General features: G+C 34.0%; 1 protein-coding gene across 5 annotated transcripts in view; it reads right to left on the bottom strand.

The window, feature by feature from the left end:
• TAFA5 (TAFA chemokine like family member 5) overlaps nt 1-23752 on the bottom strand; it is a 472577-nt gene that overhangs the window by 34051 nt on the left and 414774 nt on the right. For 4 of the 5 annotated variants that reach the window (XM_068189762.1, XM_068189766.1, XM_068189767.1 and 1 more), the window contains one exon: nt 3861-3907. The exons of the other annotated variant lie outside the window; for it this stretch is intronic. In XM_068189762.1, the coding sequence (XP_068045863.1) occupies nt 3875-3907 (33 nt within the window). In that variant the 3' untranslated portion in view covers nt 3861-3874. The remainder of the gene's footprint in view (nt 1-3860; nt 3908-23752) is intronic. 5 annotated transcript variants of the gene reach the window in all.

Genomic DNA, 23752 nt, shown 5'->3' with positions numbered 1-23752 from the left:
TTCGCATATACCTGATGCTTTGGTTTCACCTATTTCTATACCACAAAGCCCTCATTGGACTTCCATCTATGTGCTCCTCTATCACATTTCTTTTCAAAAAGATATATCATAGATGGTGAAGTTCTATTTTATACACCCTATAGTGGGCTGAGTTCTTGTTCAGGCAATACTTTGATACAGATGTTAAGTAGCAGTAACAAAGATTTCATGCAAAATACAATTATGTCAGAAGAAATTTGGGTTCTTACTTGAAAGAGAATTGTATATTTGCTTGTTGTATGACAGATTCATTTTTTCAGTCTTGTAAAATAGTTATCTGGTTCAAATGGTCAATATGTTTTCACATTCATATTAGCCTCCCTTGTAAATCAGTAGTAAATTTATAAATGTTTATTTTTGACATACTGAATGTTATCGCTTCAAAACAAATTATTTTTCAGCATGGTATAAACAGAACAGGGGAGTTAGTTATGAAGGCTGTTGAGTTTCACAATAATAACATATCTGTCTTCATATCACTTTTCTACTGTATAATACTCTTTTGTAATGCAAATACCAGAGTAATGTAAGCATAAGGCTAAGCTTAATTGCCTTACAATATCTTTATCCATTTCTCAACATGAATTTTAGTCATTCATCTATTCATTAACAGATAGTTTGCTATGTGGAGATGATATTTTTAATATGTAAGGCAATTTATAGAGTATAAGAGTGCTTACACTACAGAGCTGTTATACAGGTCATTGACCTGTAAGGAAATTAATGAAGAAAGCTTCTTAAGACTACCAGTGAAAAAAAATGAGACATGCCAGCAATGCAAATACATAACATTTATCTATGTAAATCTCTTCTATATACATAAAATCCCAGGAAAAAAAAATCAATAAATTAGACTCCTTTTTCTTTTTTCCAGCAACCACTCTGGAAATCATTAACCAAATCAGGAAAACAAGAAAATGATCTTCAAGTACTATTCATTATTTTTTAGGGTAATCAAAAAATTAAGATCTACCAGACATGAACCTTCTAAAACAACCCTTGCACATAGATTCAAGTGTAATTAAAATCATTATCAGTTCTTGGTTCTGAGGTCATCCTAATTATGTCTTAATACTAAGATAGGTGCAGGACCTTGGACTGATTGAACTTCATAAAGTTCATATAGGCCTACTCCTCCAGGCTGAAAAGGCCCCTCTGGATCCTTCCTTTAAGTGAATCAGCTGCACTGCTGAGGTTGGTATCATCTGCAAACCTGCTGAGGGTCCACTCAATCCCAGTGTCTGTTAATAAATATATTGATTAACACTGGTTCCAGTATTAGACTAGACCTCTGAGGGACATCACTTGTTACTAATCTCCTAATGGACAAGTGCTGTTGACTGCAAGTCTTTAGAAACTGCCATCTGTTCAATTCTTTATCCATGTTATATTCCATCCATCTAACCCCTATCTCTCCCATTTAGAGACAAGAATTTTGTGTGGGAATACTTCAAAGGCTTTACAGAAGTCAAAGTACATGACACCCATAGCCCTTCCCTCATCCACCAACGTGGTCAGTCCATCATAGATGGCCACTAGATTACTCAGGCAGAATTTTCCCTTTGTGAAAACATTCTTGGTGTTTCTCATCACCTCTCTGGCATCCATATGCCTGGACATAGATGCCACAAGAATCTGATATTACTGGAGATAAAGCTGTTTGAACAGTAGCTCCCATGAACTTACTTTTTATATAGATTACAAATTTTGGACATATGAATTAGTATACCTTTTGAATTTTTGAAATGCTAAGCATATACATAAATGCTACTAGTATTTTATTAAATACTTTTTGACACAGATGTTGTGGAAAGTACTGTATACTTTTTTACAAGCATACTTTAGATTTCAGATGAGTCCACTAGCATGTACTGGCTATTTCAGTGATGCGGTTTCTTGACACTAAATTAATCTGCTTTCTGCTTTTAATTTGTGTTAGTTTCACGAATTTGAAATAATATCTGATTCTGTAGGACATCTGTAGAGTGTATAACAAGATTTTTATGTTCCAGGTTTCTCGTGTTTTAAATAGTTGTAGATATGTTATAATGAAATTCTTTGAACTACTTTATAAAGTCAGTTAAGCCCTTCACTCTAAACTTCTGAAATAGGGTTTCCAAAACTTGTGTCATTCTTCTAGCTCGTTTCAAAATCCTGAAATATTTTTCTATATACTTTAGAGGAGTGGAAGTAAGGAGCAAGGAAGCAAGGATTATAATTGAAAACCTTGCACCAGCTGAAAATCCGTATCTGCAAATGTATGAAGAATGCTTGAGCATCTCTAATAATTCTCAGTCTTTACAATCTCTGTATTCACACTTAGTATCACCACAGAGTTGTGCAGCATCACTTTCAAAATGTATGATAAATGAAGTTGTTTATAATTTCTGCTTTTGCAAAATAATTTGCTTTTTGTAATCCTTTCATTGTAAGTATAATGCAAATGCTACATTTCTACCTGTGTCATTCAAGCCATTTAGCATGTCCTGTAGAACTGACTTGTTCCATTTCAATGATTCTAGTGTGTTCTTCAGAGTGCAAGACTATTCATAGAAATCTACTCAGTTTTATTAAAAACCAACAACATTAGGGATCTTATTTTCTCTTAGAATAGTTAGGAATAAGTTACTCAAACCTTTAGATCTAACAAAAAAAATAATTTTCCATTTAGCATTTGCCTAAATATTTCTGAAACAGAAAACATGGCTGTTTCATTGAAACTATGAATTTGTCATCAAACTCTCCTGCAGGTGCAGTAGAAAAACACTTGTTGAGCACCTTATGCCACCTTCCCATGCCCTTATTAATCTTCTGCAACTCTTATTTGAAGAAAATTGAAAACAACAAAAATCTGCAACACAACAGCACTACACTTTCCCATGTTTAAAGTAGCATTCTCTTCCTGTGCTCACATATGCATTGTCTTTTATATTCCCGGTTGAATGCTTAAATGAATTTCTTTCATTGGCACAATCACCTCTACTTGTGATCTATATAAATATAACCAAAGCCAGTGGAGGAGTGGATAACACCTATATGCTATAGATTCCTTGTCTACTGTTGGCTCCGTCAGCAGTCCTCATAAGACTTGTCAATATGATGAGGATCCAAGTACATAGAAATTCAGGGCTGTAACAAGGGAAAGATGAATTGTGTGGTAGCTTTCTTGTCATTGCTGTTGATACTGTCACATAAAAAGAAATACTGAAGCTTTACAGACCCATGGTTGAAAGAAAAGGCAAGAAAAACAAAAGAGACAGAATACTACATAGAAGACTCCAGGAATATTAATCCTAAGATTTAGGATTACATTTTTATCATGTGTTCTCCTTGTTATGCTGGTAATTGTTTTTTTTTTAGTTATGTTAAATTCAAAATTTTAAGAGACAGTTGAAAGCAAGCAGATTATCACCCACTGTTTCCAGAAGGCATACCTGCATAAAATCTTCTGGCAGCTTTGTAAGCAGGAAGAAACTGATCACGATTGGCCATTTCAGCACTGAATTCATGCATATTTCCCTCAATATTCGCAGTTCCCATCCCTAATGGGAGCTGACAGAATGTAAATGAGTTCCTAAAGGAACCAGCAAAAGTGGCAATTTTTCTCATTTAATCTTCAGATGAGCTGTCTGTCTCCCAGATGCTGAGCTTCATTAGAATTCTGAAACTAATTTCACCTATCAACACATGATTATTGGTTTGAGTGAGGGTTTTGGGATATTCTGAGTAAAAATCACTACAACGCAGAGTTGGCTCAATAAAAAAAAAAAAAAAAAGGGATTTGAATAAAACTGGCAGGCTTCAGAACAGTCAGTTCTTACCCTGAAGAAAACTTTCATCCATCTTTAGAGTCTGGGAAAATTTCATTCTATAGATGATCAGCAAAGTAAAAAAAAATGTGATAAGCAGGAAAGCTAGAAAGAATTACACTTTATTTATTAGCATAAAACAAGTCAGAAATTATTAATATTTTTGTCCAATGACAAAAGTATTTAGCTATCACTGGTGTGTTTACCCAAATAAAATACAAGTAATAATGAGATTTAAATGACAAAGAAATAGAATATACTGAAAAAAAAAATAGAATCACTAATTGATTCTTCTCTGCAAAGTGAGCAAATTTTCAGTATTAATATCTGATTGATGTTGTCTTTTCCATATCTTCCCTGAAGTCATGCTTTGGTCATCTCCAGTATTTGTTTTCTATCAGTCATTCTTAATAATGCAATCGGGTGTGTCTGTTTATCTGTTTCAAGATCTATGATGACCACCGATGTCATCAAAAATTAGTCATAAAACTGTATGTATACAAAGCAAGAAAAAAAATAGTTTTGTACATTTTATTTTATCCAGAAAATTACATATGTCTGCAGGAGATGGGTATAATTGTTACCATGACTATGTGTCCTTGGCACTGGACAACTGTGTTTTGCTGTGGTTGCCTTCCCATTTATTAGCAAGAAATCTGTTCTCTGTCATCCATTTACCCCTGCATTTTGTTTTTATGGATCAGTACATACTCATAACAAGATGTATTTCATTTCTCTCACTGTTTTCATTTGGGAAGTCAAGTTTTCCCTAATCTTGCAAACTATTCAGTGCTCTCCTAAAGTACACAATAATTCAGCTTCGACCTAGTTATCAGTTACATCACAAATAATTTGTCTCTGTTGGTCCATCTGTTTCTGCACAGCTTACATGATTTAGCTTTATTATGTAGGGGTAACAGGATGGCTAATAGTCTCAACTGGCAGCCTATTTCTTGTAAAGAAAATTCTTTTCCCCTGTGATATTATTGAATACATCACAGCAGTCTTGAAATTTCTAAGTGACTTTGCCTAGTATTTTACATTGCCTTTCTTTCTCCCAAAAGAGCATTGCTCTCAGCTTGCAAGACAACATTTTGATTGTTTCCAACTCTGATTTCTCTACACTATTACCCATTTTAACTTAATGCAATTTTACACCAGGAACCTGTGACACATATGTTAAAGGACCATAGAAGCACTGAGCAGAAACACAATGTTGATTTCTTATCCCTTGATCCAATGGCATGGGGCAGTTTGCAGAAAGATAAATATACCACAACAGAGATTAGCATAACCTGATACACCAGAGATACAGTACAAAAGAAAAGCAACAAGCTAACTCTAAAAAAGAGAACCTGTTTCTCAAGGTCAGATCATTATATTCTTTTTAGAAATCAGGATGTCCCAGGAAATAAAATAACTTCTTGAATACAGAAGACTTGGAGCTAAAATAGCTTCATATTCCCTTTTCATTTCTAATGGCAATAAAGTACAAGGATTTCTTAAAAATATAAAATTAAATTAAGGAACAAAGAATAACCATAAATGCAACAGTAATTTGTGTTTTGTGTTAATTAAAACTCAATAGACACTTTCAAAGAAAGCACTTATAAGAAATGAAAAGTAAAATTTCAACTATTTCTAATTCTAGTATATATATACAGGCTCAAGAGGTGGGCCCCTGCAAATCTCATGAACATCAACAAGCTGAAGTGCAGAGTCCTGCAAGTGGCTTAGGTCAATCCAAAGCACAGACACAGGCTGGGCAGAAAATGGATTGAGAGTAGCCCTGAGGAGAAGGACTTGGGGGTTTTGATTGATGAGAAGCTTGACATGACCCAGAAATGTGCAATCACAGCCCAGAAAGCCAAATATATCATGAACTGAATAAAAAGAAGCATAGGCCAGCAGGTTGAGGGAGGTGATTATCCCCTGTACTCCACTCCAGCAAGGCCACATCTGGGGCGACCAACATAAGAAGCACTTGAACATGTTGGAGAGGGTCCAGAGAAGGGTCGTAAAGGTCATCAGAGGGCTGAACCTCACCTTTCATATGAAGACAGGCTGCGAGACTCAGTGCTGTTCAGCCTGGAGAATACTCCAGGAAGATCTTAGAGCAGCTTTTATTACCTGAAGGAGACCTACAGGGAAGATTGAGAGGATTTTGTACAAGGACTGTAGTGATAAGAAAAGGGGTAATGACTTCCAACTGAGAGTAATACAGATTAGATACCAAATAAAAATTCTTCACAGTAAGGGTGGTGGGACACTAGAACAGGTTATCCAGAGAAGTTGTAGATGCTCTGTCCCTGTAAGTCTTAAAGTTCAGCTTTCATGGGGCCTTGAGAAACCAGGTCTAGTAAAAGGTGTACCTGACATCGTGAGGGGCTTGGAATTAGATGGTCTTAAAGGTTCCTTCCAACCCAAGGCATTCTTTGATTGTACATCACAGAATGCATGGTCAGTAAGCCATGTCCTACGTCCAGATTCACATCACAGGCTTAAAAACGACAAGTCTGAAAAATACTACAAGAGAGATAACTGCAGTAGCCCACATTTGGTATGAAAAACCTGTAACTGTATCAGAAATCCTTGTTATTTTTACAAACTAACATATATAAGAATTGTTTATTACACAGCTGTACATTATGAATTTGTGGCTTCTTTATGGGAGGTTCTGCAGGATAACTACAGAAAGTCATTATTATTCCATACATATCAAGTGACTTTAACAGGACTCTCTTTCATTTCTCATATTCACACATTTTGTATAGCTAATAACCCATAAAGCACCTTTACAGTCAATTTAACCTGCTTTAAATTTCTATTTATCAGCCATACAACTTACTCCTACTTGCTGGAGCTGTTTCAACAGGTTACCACTCTAATAATACATTAAAACAGCCTTCTAGGACCTAAACAGGGCCTAGAATAAGTCTGAGGAGGGACTTTGTAGAAGGGCATGTAGTGACAGGACAAGGGGGAGTAGCTTCAATGAGACAGAAATTTAGATTATATGTTAGGTAGAAATTCTTTACTGTGAGAGTAGCGATGCACTGGCACAAGTTGCCCAGAGAAGTTGTGGATGCCCTATCCCTGAAAGCATGGAAAACTGGCATGGGTGGAACTTTGAGCAACCTGGTCCAGTGGTGGTGTCCCTGCCCATGACAGTGGGCTTGGAACTCAATGATCGCTAAGATCCCTTCCATCCCAAACCATTGTATGATTCTGTGATTCTATATTACAGCAAATTCAACGGTAAAGGATTTGACATATCATAGGAAATAATCTTAACAAAATATTATCTATGCTACCACAGTGTCTTTTCTGATTAATGCCCTTCTTTTTTATTGTTTTACTGCTTGCCTTAATTCTTATAGTAGATGTAAAATGGACAAAACTCTTCTTTGCAAAAGATTTCATAGCTAGCTAGAAATGGCAATTTTTCAACAGGTTCAGTTCAGAGGCTCTCACCAACTGGATTTCTGTTCCTGATGGATAAGTCTGTGATGATTCTTAATCTCATAATGAAAAAAAAAAAGCAGGTCCTGGGAATAGATATTGTCACACATATTATTAATATGTGTACTGTGTCTTAAAGAAAAAAAAAAAAACTCATAACAATTCTTTAAAAGATAATAATTATTGTAAGAAAAACACCAACTTATTAAATAATACTGAAATGAAAAGCACCTTGGATAACCAGCTGAAGATTAGACAGCTGAAGATGAGCAGCATATAACATTTGTATCATAAGAATACAAATTCATTCAAATTTTCATTTCTAATAACTAACTCTTATCTCTTCACATGATTTTGCTTACCTGAGAGGTAAGCAAATTATTTTTGTCTTATTTATATATAATATTTTTTTAGAGAAAGACACAGTTTCAAGGGTATGTATAGGAGAGGTAGGACATTAAAAAAAGTCCCACAGTCTCAGAGATCACTGCTATTTCCCTAAAACCAGTGAGATTACTTATGTTGTTTCTAAAGCTGACAAATCAATCCTAGACACCTCTAATCAGACAAAGCAGGAAAAATGCAGCTGAGCTTTTATTAAATGAGTCTGAGTTGTTTTTTTCTTGTTCTTATTTTTTTATCATGAAAGGTTTTAGGTTGTTTTTTTTTTTTTCTAGGGATGTTATGCATAGATTTTGGATATTAAAGGAAAAATCAGGATACAGGTGTTATGGCATTCCAATTACTTTTACAAAGGGACATTCAGAAAGAGCATGAGTCATTGCTACATTCTTCTGCCTGTGAAATGGCTGATATTAAGAAAACCTCAGAAGCGAAATAACCTTATTTCAGACTTCTTTACCCCCTGTCATCTTTATACACACAAAGCATGCATTATACCAGACCACTGCCCATAGCAGAATTTCATTTACATAAATGTTCTTCATGAATTGAACTTGTATTTTTCCCATCCTTTTTTTCTGGTTTTCTAGAAGTATTAATATGGATATGAAGGTTTTTCATAGTGTCATTCACAGTGGTAGGTTATACTTATTCATTTGCTTAATTAGTTCATTTATCAAATGGATGTGCTCCATTGTAGAGAAGCCTGATTAAAAGCCTGTCTTTTCTGTCGGTTGGTTGGACTCCAGCTTGGCTGTGAGTTGATTTCACTAAAACCATCCAAAAAGTCTATAGAATGAAGACATGAGCCTGATCGATCTCCAGTTCCTCCTGTTGTGTTCACAAGAACATTAATAACAAGTATTTTTTCTGAAATTACAGAAAATGAGGAATTTTCTTTCATTTGTGAGCTGAAGAGAGAGTTAAAATTGGCCTTATTATAATTATTATTTATATTGCAGTGGTTTCATTGTGCATGTTACAAATGTGTAATACAGACTCTTTTGAAAGCCTTAAATTCTAAAGAGAAGAGACAAAGGGGGAAACAGGAAATGGAGACAGAGAAAGGTGAAGTAACTGCATAGTGACCACACAGCAAGTCACAACAAAACCAAAAATAGAATGTCTCTTGTCTTTCAGCTCACATTGTCTCCAAAATCCCCAGTAAAAATCATAAATTCTCTGAAATAAATTCTCTACATGTTGAATATCAGTTTTCTTGTTGTCGATTGAGTGAACATCTGCTGTTTTCTTGGCAACAGTTCCAGCCATTTTGAGGCACATAATATGTTTTGTTCCTTTGCAGTATTCATCATGGTACCTCACAAAAAATAAATATAATTCAAACTGTCCTAACATATAGAACATATATTACAATATGTTTCACCTAAGGGTTGAATAGAATTGGCACAGGAACAGATAAAATTTTACTTGTGCATTTGTTATGTTTTATGCCCATTTTTGTTGAAAACAATACACATAAAAGGAAAAAAAGAACCATATTTATGCTGTGAAACACAAGAGCAAAACAGTACCTAAAAGATAAAGAATTCTCTCACAGATAGCTGCATTTAGTAGACTTTGAATAAATAAATTTTAATCAAACAATCTGAGTGATTCTGACAAGATAGGAAAGGTTGCTCAAGGAATTGTATATTTTTAATAAAGCTGATGGTTGGATCTTCCTCATCAATCTAACTTTTCCAGAGTAAATTATAGTCTAAAGCAATGGCAGTGCAAAACCATTCGGTAAAAAGCTTGAAAAATTCTTGGATTTTCTTCATTGTTTTAGTTGTATCCCTACCCCATATAAAGCCAAGATTGAAGTCTTCCTATCACATTTCCTATCCAAGACCTTCATTTCCCTGGGAAATAAATCTGGAAACACAGAACAGTAGGAAGGGGAGCAGGTTTGAGCTGGTTCTTGGTCAGGACACAGAAGAGATCAGGCCCTCTACAGTGTGCACAAAAGGGCAGAGGGAAGGAAGTCCTTGTCCCACTGATTTGCTTGCCAAATTAGGGGCTCAAAAAGCTTAAATATTAAGACTACAGCCAACTCCTATAAAGTTACCTTTCACTTACTTTTTAAAATTTGGGATTTTAGGTTTTGGTGACTTGTTTTGGGTAGGTTTTGGGGTTTTTTTGGGTCTTTTTGTGTAGTGAGTTGTGAGGGAAAATTCTTTCTTGTGTCTTTGGGTTTTTGGGGGGTTTTTTTTGTTTATTGTGGTGTACTTCCTAATAAATAGGCACAAGGCCCAATTTAATTTGTATAGTTGTGACATTTTGAGCTTAAATATGGCACAAAATGGAGATATAACAGTAGATGAAGATGAAATTGGGAAATGAGAAACAGCTTAAGGTAAAAGTCTCTGAAACCATTTAAACTTTGTTGATAATTTTAGCTTAATTTTACCATCTTCAAACCAGTCATGTAATTGAAACTAATCTCCACCGTTCCAGCCACAGAGAAGGGAGAGTTTCACATCTCTTCAGTCACTGTAAATTTTGTATCTTCATTACTTTAAGACAAAAAGAAATATTTTCTAACACTTTTCTGCTGATATTGACTCTGGATGGAATCCACATCTGTGCACCTATGGAAGAGCTAATGCACCTAGAAAATTATTTCTCTTAATCTGATATTCTCTGAAATTAGAAGAAGCATCCTGATGCGCTTGTTGTTCAGTCAATGATTTATAATCTATTATGAATATATATTAAGATAATTGATAGTTCAGCTTCCTTCTTGATTAGCCACAAAAATTGCTAAACTTTGAATTAGTAGAGAGGGGAGTAAGATATGTAAAAGCAAAATAACCACTGTAACCCTTGAAAATGTCTTCAATTTAGAACAGACTCTCAAATAAATACCTCAGCAAAGAATAAAGCATCACATGTGCAGATTTTATACACTTCAAATTTACCTGCATATTCACTAATGTTGCTGGCATAGCTGTGCACAAGGCTCGCACAAAGAGATGGACTCCCTTGTAAATCTAGCAAGAACAGAATATTTCTTTCCTCATCTTTCAATCGCTTCCAAATCACTTCGTAATTTCCTTTCTTAGTTTCAGTTATCTTCTGCACTTTACTTCAGGCTTCTTGAATTTAGTTTCATTGCATTTGGCTAAACTCACAAATATCTTCTTTTATAATTTTCCTTATGAGTCCTTAGTGTTATTAGTCTTCAATGTCAAATTCTGTTTTGTAACCCACATTGCTATGTTGTTCCCTGCTGTTCAGCAATTTCAGTCAAGTGATTTCTATTCAAAGCTAATAAAAACTTGTTTGGCATCAACTAACTATAGTAAAAATGTTTCTAGAGAGAGAAAGCAAGATATGCATATACAGTTCTAATTATTTTTATTAATTACTTAGTCTGCTAGGTTTTTAATTATACCAAACATAGCTTCTTATAAGACTAAGGCCAAAATGCTTGCTTGCCCCTTACTTGCTTTCATTAACCTAGCCAACAAGATGGACACAAATGAGAATTGGATCATCTACTCAGACGAACAATTTGTCTTTAAAAAAACCTATAAATAACAATCAAGGTAACAGTGATAGTCCGATTATTAGGATGCTCATCAGATGATGGAGGAGATGTGGATTACCTACAGGCAAAAACATACATCACCATCCCAAATGACTTCTACAAACATCAGGTTATGAGGTAAACACCTTCAAAAATCCTGTCTTTCTGAACATATGTTACTTTTTGTAAGTACATAATTATCAGACTGAAAAGAATGAACAACTAAGCACACAGTCCAGTGACTGGGCTATGATCGACTTTTTTCACAAACAAGACTTGTATGAAAGACTGATGAAAAGCCACTACAGGATTTCCACTAGGGTGGTAATAGCATAATCAGGAAGAGATTAAGAGCTTGAATGCAGATGCCCCTTCTGTTGGGTCTGGGATAACCACATTCACCTAGAGGGCTATGCATGCTGAGTATCCAAGAACATTTGCAATGACAATTTCATCAACAGTCACTAACCAGTTTGAACTGATAGCCGATTAAATGTCTTTTTTTTTTTTAATATGCTTAAAATATGTTATGGACTAGTGGAATATATTATTTCTAGTAATTTACAGCAGCTCTGTCAATTTTGGTTAAAAAGATCAAACAAGAGAGTTTGTACCAAAAACAAAGCAGGACAAAGCATCAGGAATAAAAGACCAGTGGTTTCTACTAAGAATGATGACATGAAGGTGTGAGACATTGAATTCACTTAAAGTCTTAAAGCTGTGAAAGAACCAGACTTAACCCAAGGAGAAAAGGGAATGATACAAAGCTCCATAGGACAAAATTGGTGAAACATGAAAGCTCCATTGCAATGAGGGGTTACAGTATAAAGACTATGTAATACACTACTATCCTTCACTTCATAGCAGACCTATTTAAAAAAGAAAAATGTATATGGTTGTTAGAAATACTGTTTCCTTTATGACCTTATGTTATTCTTATTAATTTCAACAAGATCTAAGCCAGTACTGATAGATATTATAGATTATTTTAATGTAAAATTCGTTCCTAAATCTTCATGTTATTTATACCCACAAGGATTCAAACATAAAACCTAACAAATTAGTATGAAGACCACATTTTGTAACACGTATCAAGACTGCAGTCTTTCGCATCTCTTTATGTACTTCTAGTGAAGAAAGCATAGGGGTAGTATGTATATATACATTTAGTTTTCATGTATATACAATTTTGAACAGATAAAAGCTATATTTTTGGCATTAGCCTTCTACCTATGGATATAGTACAAAGCATTCACAATACTCTTTAGATCTATGGATCCTACAATACATAGAGAATACAATGATTGCATAGCTGTAAATCAAATGTTGCTTTTAGAGTGCACTAAGATTTTTTTTCTCAGACAACTAAAAAGACAGATAATTCTAATGGATTTGGAGAATTGTTGCATTGTGTCTAAGTAATATTTATAATATTTCATGCATCTTTGGCATTACTTCGAGGTAGTGTCTCCCTATAACTAATCTGACACAGGTTTTTAAGGAACTTGGAAAAACACATTTCAATATTTACTTCAAGAATCTTGGCTTAAAGATCACCTACTTGAAGGTAGTATACTTGAAAGAGTATTCATAAAATAGAATACCTTTGAAGCTCCTCCAGCTTATGCCAAGTATTAGCTTGAGCCCATTAGCTCTCAGAATACGTGCTAATAAGGCCAGCTATGGTGTTAACTCCCTTATCTGGGTGAAACGAGCCGAGTGTGTGCAAGAAGGCATGTTTGCACACCCCATTATGTAGTTTCATGTCACGTTCCAGACATATCTTGGTAGTTCAGTGTTTAGGAATTCACTTCTCATTGCTTTATACAGCTGATTACACATATAAAGACTCTGCTATTGAGCACACAGTGCAAGGGGCTGTTTTGTTAACAAATGTTCTGTGCCACGGATGAGATGGCACATAATTACAAAAACACAGATCTGCTTTTCCTTTTGTTATTTTGTGAATACCTGTTTTAAAACAAGTAGTGAAACATTTTTATTTCCAAAATCATTTTCTGCAGTAATTTAACTTCATTTCTAGAGACTAACATTTGTTGTTTCTATACTTTTCCCCTGTCAAATAATACTTTGAAGAATGTACGATCACACCTTTTGTTACAGCAAGTCTTTCTTCTCATATAACCATAGCTGTGTGAATAGCTGAGGATACATTCAATCATTAATTATCCTCAACAGCAGCTTAATGTGGATATATAGCTTTCAAGACCAGAGCAGACATCTTGTCATGGAGCTGTACTAACCTGGGAGATAGCTTAGAACTGAATCTAAAAGGCCTAAGGAGTGCACTGTATTGATACGGCCTTCTTTTTATTTTGGCTTTTCTTAAAGTGTGGAATGAAATTCATGGGAACAACTCTAGCCTACAAAAGGAAACATATATCATATAAATACCTTAAGGAGATAATAGTGAAATAAATGTCATGTACATATTAAATCTCTATTGCATTACATTGTGATACTGAATTACTTAACTGCAGAGAGCAGAGCAGAACAGATACACCTAATTGAAGTATCATGCTCTAAACTGTCCAGTGGTTTTGACTCCCTAAATAAACAGGAGAATGTGTAAGTTCCTCTGTTGACCAAATCTTGACTTCACTCACAGTCAGACTGTTGGTCCAAGATATACTTCAGTGTACTGTGAGCAGCAGAAAGGAACTGATCATTCCCCTCCCACACATGTTGTGCTGCTTGAGAGGACAATAGAGGAGACAGAGGAGTTAGGAATGAAGGAGTGAAGGTGAATTTGGGAAAAAATAAAATGTTTCTTTAATTTTGTCCTTGTTTCTCACCATCCAAGTCTATTTTAATAGGCAAGAAGTTAAATTTATTTTCCCAAATCAAGTCTGTTTTGTACATGACAGAAATTGGTAAGTGATCCACACATCTTTTCCTTGATCTACAAGGATTTTTATCTTGCGTCCTGTCCTGTTGAGGAGGGGGAGTGAGAGAGCAGCCAGGATATCCGGCAGTTGACCAAGGTCAATCCACCACAGTCAGTAACAGAAGAACAATCAAGAATAATCACAAACACAAGAATATCATTCCCAATTTCCCAAAGAATTCTTTGTGTAATTTCCAGGGGTAAATATATATCTAAGGAGAACTGAAATAAGTTCAAAAATAATTAAGCAAATTATTTGCACAAGAACCACATTAGTGAACAGGAGCCTTCAGAGTTCTTTGGATCTTTCAGGTAAGCGGCTTTAAATATTACAAATTCTAAATAAACAAATTTATAAAATGTTATTATATTTTCCTGATTGCAGTTAAGAATTCAATCTGACTATTTACAAAGTTAATATTTTGGAGCCTTATCACAGTAGAATTAGACGCATTTGAAAGACATCACTCTATATACACATTTTCAATAAAATATTTTAAAGAGAAAGCTTCATCACTAGAATAATGTCATTCACCTCTTCCCAATTTATTTCCATAGAGATCTCCTAAATATGAATGAAGATTAGAAAGATTTTACATCTTTGCCTTTACATTGTGTATACTTATAATGAAAGAAAAAAAAAAATTAAAAATCTCTGTTTCTTGTCTTAGTCCTGCTCTGGTTATTTTGTCTTTGGAAAAATACCTCGAAAACCCCGGAATGTTTGACTCCTGGCAGCAGATTTCAGCAGTTAATCGGACGCCACCCAGTGTTAGTAGAGGAAATCACTACTACTTAACTCCGCTCTAAAATAAGATGGGCACTGGAGAATGAGACAAGGGGAAGGCTTACAAAGAAGGTCGAATTGTATTTTATTTTTAAAGTAACATTTTAAGATGCAGTCTTCTTACTGCTGCTGTGCTATTAAATGGAAAATAAATTAGATAATGACTAAAAGAGTCGACAAGAAATAGCGGGGGAAGGAAGTTAAACCTTAAGTTTTGAATTTTTAGTTTGAAATCTATTGCAGGTAGTATTGATCTAATGTTTAATATTGAATTTATAATCTACTAATTAAAAAAAAATCAGCGGTGTTAAACCACATTATTTAAAAGGTTTTATGTCTTTTGAACAACTGTAGCTCTTGAGAATTAATGGATATTAGTGGAGACAATTTTGAATACTATGTCTTAAACCCCAGACACATATTCTTCAAAATTATTCATATTATTTTAAATTTAAAACAAAACAAAACCAAACCAAAACAACAACAACAAAAATAAATAAAGGGCCCTGATGTATTGCATAGTTGAAGGAAGAGAGTGCTGGGAAAAGAATAAATATATCCATAAAATTCAGGAAGTTTCTGAGAAGAATAACCAATACAGAGATATAAAAAGCAACAATTTTGAAATCATTTGTATACATGCCTCATAAAATATCAGAGAAAAGCAACAGAATATTTGAGGGTGGAAGGAGGTATTCTGCCTTCAGAAACTCATGTTGTGAATATTTGTGACTTATAACTCATTTGGATGTTGCTTCTTTTCCTGGTCCCAAACTGTTGGTGAGCAACTCATGATTGTTTCACTTCAGTTTATTTTTTGCTGAATGACTGCTGCTATTGGTTGATCTCTTGGTTGTTCATATTCACTTTGTTACTCTTGATTCTAAATTAAAACCTGCCTTCACTACCCACGTAACAAATCAGCATGAAAACAGAGAGCCAAACCCAAACACTTTGCACACTGTGCAGTACTCAGTAACAGAAAATGAAATATCCAAGAAAACAGTGAAGTTTACTTGGTTGGTTTGGGGTATTTTATATATACATGTGAATATATAATTCATTTTATTATTCATTTTATAGTAAATAATTTTTATATTCACGTGAATACTTGTGCTGAAATCTGAAACCTTTTTGTACACTTTAATTCATAACTAGGATAAAATCTTTCTCTAAGAAAGTAACTGTGGCTACTCTTCATGTTTCTTACTATCATTTCCTAAAAATGATATCTCAGAGCTCAAGAAAGAGGGTTTTATATATTGTTTTATACTATATGGAAAAAAAAAGTCTATTCTCTCAACAATATCCACCTAGCAGATTAGATAACCACCATGTCATATCTACTCTAGTTTCCATATACTGACAATGTGAGACATTTCTTAATGCCCTTTTTAGCTGATGTATGAGGAAATAGAGCAGTGAATAGTCTTTAGAAGTATTTAGGGGAAAAGTCAAATATCATGAGACCTGTATGGGCCAATTCTTTACTGCAGCTCCTAAGGTTATTTGAAACATTTCAGTTGAGAGAGAAAACAATTTTTTTCAGTAGTATATAAACAATCCTTTTTAGGGGAACAATCTCTGCAATTATATCATCACTTTGTAATAGAGCGTGTCGAATTCTTAATCCTGGTATTGTAAGTTAATATAGTGGGTACTTCAGTGAAAGACAATGAAAATCAACAGGTTTGAATATATTAAAAAAAAGAAAAGTTGAACTTACATTGAATTTAACAGTTTGAAAAAAATTCATAATATGTTTAGGACAAATCAGAGCCTCTGCAATCTGCTTTTTCATGGTAATAATGGTTACCTAAGAACAGTGCACATTCTTCATAAGCCAATAAACATGTAAGAGATGCTTAAAAACCATTTTATTGTTTTTAATTTAAATTTAAATATGTTGTGGAAAAAATGTCAAAGACAGTATTGATTGCCACTAAAGAGATTCAACATTTTCTAAGATGCTGTAATTTCAGTATATAGTGGTACTTATATTTCCATTTACGCAAACACCTGCACTATAAAGTTAAGGTGGACCCCAGATGCAAGTGTAAAATTAGAACTAAACCCAAAGTTTTTCAAAACAGGCCTTGAGGTTTGGGTTGAAGTTCAGCCTGATTTATACATAGCACATTTTTTCACATAAACATATCTTATACCCCAAAAAAGAACAGAAAAATATATACTCTTCATCATTTTCTGTTCTAAAGAAAAGATAACTGACAGCTGTAACAAAACTAATTTTGTTATATTTCTATAAGCATAAAACATAGCTGTACTTCCCAATTTAAAGGAATGGGAAAGAATGAATGACTGCTTGGATACAATGTTTTTCTATTTATTATGTATCTTCTTCCTTAAAAAGTCCTGAACTGATCAAAAGAAAAAAGTGATTAAATTATTATCAGCACTAACAAGAAAAAGAGGGGTGGGGAAAGGATATATAAATATATATAGTTAGTAAAGCTAATATTTACTAATAAGAACCTCCTTTAACAGGTTTTACTCTGACATGATGGGGAAGGAAATCAGTAATTGAGTTTATGAAGCAGAAATAAATAAATAAATAAATAATAGTAGATTAGTCATTATTTAAGCAAAATATTATACAAAACTTGTCACATTCATTTGTTATTTCAAATGCCATATTTTTAGCAAGGAAATGCCTCTTAGAGTATTTCTATAGATTTGTTTATTTGTAGAAATTATTGTATTATTTGTAAATAGAATATATATATATTTAATGTATGGATTTTTTTTTCCATTTAAGAGTGAAGCTGGTTAAAAATTAAATGATAGAGATTAGACATATTTTCTTCAACAAATTTTCCATTTTAATAGAGCCCAGGAGAATAAGTGCCATTACAAATTTGGTGGGAATTAATCACATCAAAATAGTTTGCTTAAACCATAATCACAAGCACTTTAGTATTTATATATGCAACCAGAAAATATATGAATTCATTATAATCTGTGATCTGAATTGTTCTCTGGGTCTGTCTTTCTCCATAGGAACTGAAGAAACATCAATTCAGTGATGGTACCCAGTTTTGGTATGGGTGCTGTTAAGGGTTTCTGCAATCTGAGCTCATCAGAAAAAATACAGGTGAAGTCAGGCAATACAGAAGAAGGAATTAAAAAAAAGAAAGAAAAAAAGAAAATAAAAGATAAAAAAGAGGAAAAAATGTCTATAACAAGAAAAAAAAAATGAGATTAACGAGGTCTGGATTCATTCCACTTAACTTGAGATAGCCTGCTAAGTTAGGATCATCAGTCACTCTAGGCTCCCTGCAGAGAAAAACAAATTAGACATAGGAACCTTCAGAAGGCAATTTACCCCACCTAAGAACCAAGTCATCTTCTGGTGGTTTGTCTCATACTGTTCACTACAGGGACAACCCTTGCTCCCAGATAAGGTATGCCACTTTATTCCTGCAGGTGTCCTTGAGCTTAAGTAAGAGACAGGCAAAGTAGCAAAAATAGTAAGATATAGAAATTAATAGATGTCTAATTAGAAAAAAATTAAGAGCATGACTGAGAAAAGATTAAGAACAAGATAATCACCATGGAAGAGAAAAATTGCAAAGAGGAAACTAAAGAAACAAAGAAAAATGAAACAGATTGCAAATAATGCAAAACACAAAAAAGGTTTTCTTTCTATTTATAAATTCAAGTGAGCAGAGCTGGCACTGCTGGTGTGAATTAAGAGGCTGTGTTGCATTTATTATGTTTTATATTATTTTTATGTTGCAGTGGGCTGGAATAACTCTAGCCAGTTGGCAAATGTTTGTCCATGCATGTGGTTTGATGAGCTACAAAGATGATGATGATTTCAAGTATGCTGGGACTTGTAATATTACAAACATCCCAAATTACAAAAAAACTAAATCCATCCAGATAGGCAAAAATTCTCTAAGCACCCAGACCCTACTGAGAAATTCAAATTAATAAAATTTGTGAAACATGTATATTCATTCACTAAAATGAAAATGAAAAAGCATCTTGAACTAATTTTTAAGCCATCTATGCTAACACAGGTTAACAAATAATTCAATGTCCATTATTTGTTGAGCTATGTACATCTTGTTAACTAGAAGGATAAAATACTCCAATTTCCCCATTGAACAGAGCACTCCCTTTGACTTGGAAGTTGGGCAGCTACTAAACGCACTTAATTTACACAGGCTATCTAAGATGTTAAATGAACCATAAAGGGCAGATGACAGAGACAAATAATTCTTTTCCCTCAAAGTGCCGAGTTTCAGGGACTTGGTCTCCCTTTCACACTGATGCACTGTGTGACACTGGAGGACATGGCTATCACTTTCTATAAATGGCTTAACCTTCAGCTTTGTGTGGTTTGTCTAGTACTATACCCTGACAATTAAAGAAAATCAATATCTGGCACTTCAATGCTGAAAACATGGAACCCACTTTGGAGGTAAATAATTAGTTCAGAAATGCTTCAGGCAATAATTAACTAAACTAGACTTATTAGGAACTCTCGCCTACAGCATTTTTCCTCTTTAGAGGTGTTTAATATCTATCATATAACTTCTAAATTATTTAAATTTAGGCATTTCAGCTTTTAACAGTGTTATAATTAACATTGTTTGACTGTTTACTCTTTTAATGATAAATTAGTCTCAAATTACCACCTCAGCTTCACCTTGGTGAAGCTTTTGACCTCATGCTCATTTATTTCAGTCTTCAAAGAGAGAAGCACAGAAATTATTTGATTCAGAAGCCTCTGATTTACTTTTCTATTTAATACTTATGGAGAGAGGGTATTTTTTATATGTTTCTGTTTGAATAATAGATTATACATGTGATTATACATTTTCACAAAGAATTCCCATGTAAGCCACTGACCATGAGAGTGAAAGAATAACATCCTTATCTGTCTGTGAGATTTTCCACTGCCTTTAAAAGGAATAGGAACTTATGGAAGACTCTTATGGTGAAGTCCAGTGATGTGTTCAACATATTTCAAGTTTACATCATTTGACTCAGTGACACAAAGTAAAAAATTTTCATTCCGGTTGCCTAGATACATTATGGCTCAACAGCTGGCTGGAAATAGAGAGTGGGAAGACAAGAGATAATTTTTGTCAGACTAGATGTTTGTCTTTTTCATGATCAACTGTTGAATTCTTATCCAGGTTACATCTTAGCAATTGCTCAATTTTGAAAATATTTCTGTTGAAGTCAGCATTGCTTCTAAAGTTCTATAACATATGTAAATATTTTCAGGATCTGGGCCTCTAGGTATGTTCTGTTGCTATTATAACATTGGAAAAGTAACATTTGAGGGCAAAAAAAGACACTTCATACTTCTGGGTGCAGTGGTTCTGTGGTATCCTCACTCTCTAAGCTATTTTCCCACCATGATTCTTACGCAAATAATTTGCAAAAGTAAAACAAGAGCTTTTCACAAGGCTCGGCTTGGGGCTTGCATGTGAGTGTGTGCATGCATGTGTGCATGCTGCTCAGAAATCCATTCTTCACCTTCAAAATTCTATGGAAAACACTTATACTAGAACATTTAAACTAAAAAAAAGGAAAGAAAAATCCTAAAGCCCAGGTTTGTGGGCCTAAAGATAAACAAATCAGTCATTCACAGCCCCTCTGCGATTTGTGGAAGGAGCTACAGCATCCCTAGATAGAATACTACCCTTTTTTCTCCTAATGGAATTGCTTGATGGGTAAAATTGGTATTGTATGTAATCTATCTTCTCCAGTGTCTCATGAATATACCCTCATTTCATGGGTATAAAATACACTTCATCTTACAATGCTTAAAAAAACCCAAACACTGTAGGAATTAAGAGTCATGGATTACTTTCTATATTTAAAACCTTTTATATCATCCATTTAACAATTTAAAGGTGACTAGTTGGGAAAGTCAAACACAGAATCATAAGGTTTTACTTTATAAAGCAAAGTGAATACTTCTGGAAATTGAGACACTCTAACACAGAAGAGAATTGTCCTGTTTTATTTCACCTACCAATCTTGAAATGCAAAAGTACAAATAATGCAAGCAAGATATCTGATTTCAGTTACACACTTATGCTTCCTGTATACTCTCTACAAAGAGATTCAGTTCTCTGACCATTGGCACATATCCTACACTAGAATACATAACTTATCTTCTGTAGCTAATTTATTGGCTGTAAAAGGGCTATAAACAGCTTATAGTATGGGTAAATGGTGGCCTCATTTTAGTAATATAGAATGCAAACAGATACATACATAGGTTTTTAAGATCTCATAAGTCAACAGAAATTAAGTTCATGATTTATAATCTGTTCAGAGGACCAAATGCTTGTTTCTCCCTTAGGATAAGGAAAATTGCTCTCAGAACACTATTAACAGTACTTACAAGTTCTCCACAAACTACATGGGAAGGTCTGAAAAAAGTTGCCTGTTCTTGAGGCAGTTAAAGCCAAGGCAAGAAATTTCCTACTCAAGAAACTTAAGGCATATAAATTTAGGTAAGACAAACTTTACCTATCAGTAATTTCCCACCAGACATTTCTCTGCTCATTATCTTGTATTTTTTTTATATGATTGCCATATAACATGGTTCCTGTTTTTACTTGTTTCTTCCAGTTTTATATCACTGACCTCACATACATCAACACTCACATTAGTGTGAATGTTCAATTTTCTTTCCATGTATTTAAATTTTAAAGTTTAATTCAGTTACAATACTTAAGGCTACATCCATAAAATGTTTAATTAAACACAATGTATTTTAGAGTAATATTATTTGAGTGATTTTTATTTATTTTCAGAAATTGAGGTATAACAGGAACAAAATATTTTTAAATGTCCATATCTACTATTTTTTTTAATAAAAATTCCACCAAGGATGTAAAGTATTCATTTAGTCAGAATGTTCTATAGATATTTGGGTAAAAAAACATAAGGTGGGTAAATACTTGCCTTGTATGTAACATGCAGTCACCTGAAATGCAGTCACCTGAAATTATCATAAAAAGACTCCATGGAGGATTAAATAGGTTTGCGAATAAGTTGTTATAAGATTTTTGTTGAAGGCCAGGGTTACAAGAAAATAAAGTCAAATGGCGCATTTTATTATTTCATACCCATTACAACCTCATGGGTAAATGGTACCCTTACTGCGAAAACAGATTGATTAATTTTCCGTATACTCCTATGTTTTTATATTGATCTTCACCTTATTTGTGTTCTTTTGCCTTTCATGGATTGTTTACCACAGAAAGTTTGGAAGACCATTTTTAGTGCTACTCCTGTGTTCAATGTAGAACTTTACTATGACAAGCATTTCATTCTGGTTTTAATGATTCAAGGGAAGTCTAAACTGAAGAATGAAATCCTGGCCCTTTTCAGAACAATTCATCTGATGTTTTAGACATTTTAGGCACACTCAGCCAGCTTCTGCAACATTTGGTTGGTTTCCATATATTTTTCCATTTCTTTGCAAACCTCTTGCCCTCCAGGTACATTTTTAATTCTCAGTAAATATTGCATCTCATTCAATAAAAATTTCCTCTGTTGTGTTGAAAAAGTGAAGATTTTAACACCAAGCTAATAGAACCATGGACAGTCTAGAAGCAGGATGCCATTCAAACTGAAGGAACAGAAAGAAATGCAAGTGGAGGAAATAACTTTACAGCAGGTAAAGTCTCTTGTTTCTGTATGACCACAAGTCATCCTTAATAGCATTTTAACATGAAACAATCATACAAGCCTCTGCCCAACTGGGATACGAGCTCAGTCTAACTAAAACGCACATTAGCATGAAAGAAAGTTTAATTACCACTCTCAGCACTGTCAACTGCAAATTTTTTGAACAATGAAGATTACGTTCCTGTCTCCTCAATAAACTCCCTGCTGTACTACAGGAAGATTTCCACTGGAGTTTGCCTAGATTTATTGTGAAACTACATTCATAGAAATTTATTATAAAAATGACAGCTTTTAGATGTCTTTAATGTAAATACAACCAACAAATATTTAATATCTGAACTGTCCAACATTTTTCCAGATATTCAGGTTATGCTTTTGTGCTTGAAATCAAAGATGCATTTTTATTTAAAGACATTCCAGAGTTAGTATTGGAAATACATTTATATTTATATTTACATTTATATTTTCTGTCATATTTTTGAATATACTGTCTCATGACCACCAACTAATTAGGGAACTTAATGAAGAATTAAGAGCATCTTGTATCTCAGCTGACCTTGTGTGTATCAGTGGAAAAGCAACAGGACACATACATGAGATCAAATTATCGGCGTTTCCTCTGACATGTTAGCAGTGATGAGGAAAGCAGACGGAAAAAAACCATATTAGATATTGATCCCTTTCTCATTCCTGCATACCCTTTAATTAGATTTAGATTGTAAATAATGCTATTGTATCTTGTGACAGTATGCATGAAATGATGGCCTGAACTGTATCTATGTATATTTTGAGATATGATTCAAACTGAATGCTTGGGAATTTTATGCATTAGAAACATGTTTTTCGTGACATTGCAAATTTTCTTAAAAATTAACATTTAAAAAAATAGAATGCGCTTTTGAATGCATATTGAGGGAATAGACAATGAAAACTAACCAGGACACCAATATGGTCAGAATTTTTGTCCTTTTGTTATGCTATGGCTGTCGCTGCATCAGCATCTGTCAAGCCAATACCATGCAAACAAGCAAACATCCATTTTACACACACAGTGGTACCTCACAAAATTATCCTTCATAAAGCTGAGGTGAGTCCAGCAGAGTTTTTCAGCTTAGATCTCCTGT

The sequence above is a fragment of the Anomalospiza imberbis genome, chromosome 5 (genome assembly GCF_031753505.1).
Source record: "Anomalospiza imberbis isolate Cuckoo-Finch-1a 21T00152 chromosome 5, ASM3175350v1, whole genome shotgun sequence".
Taxonomy (NCBI): Eukaryota; Metazoa; Chordata; class Aves; order Passeriformes; family Viduidae; genus Anomalospiza; species Anomalospiza imberbis.
The sequence above is the reverse complement of the archived record's forward strand: the minus strand, read 5'-3'. Positions and strand labels throughout refer to the sequence as shown.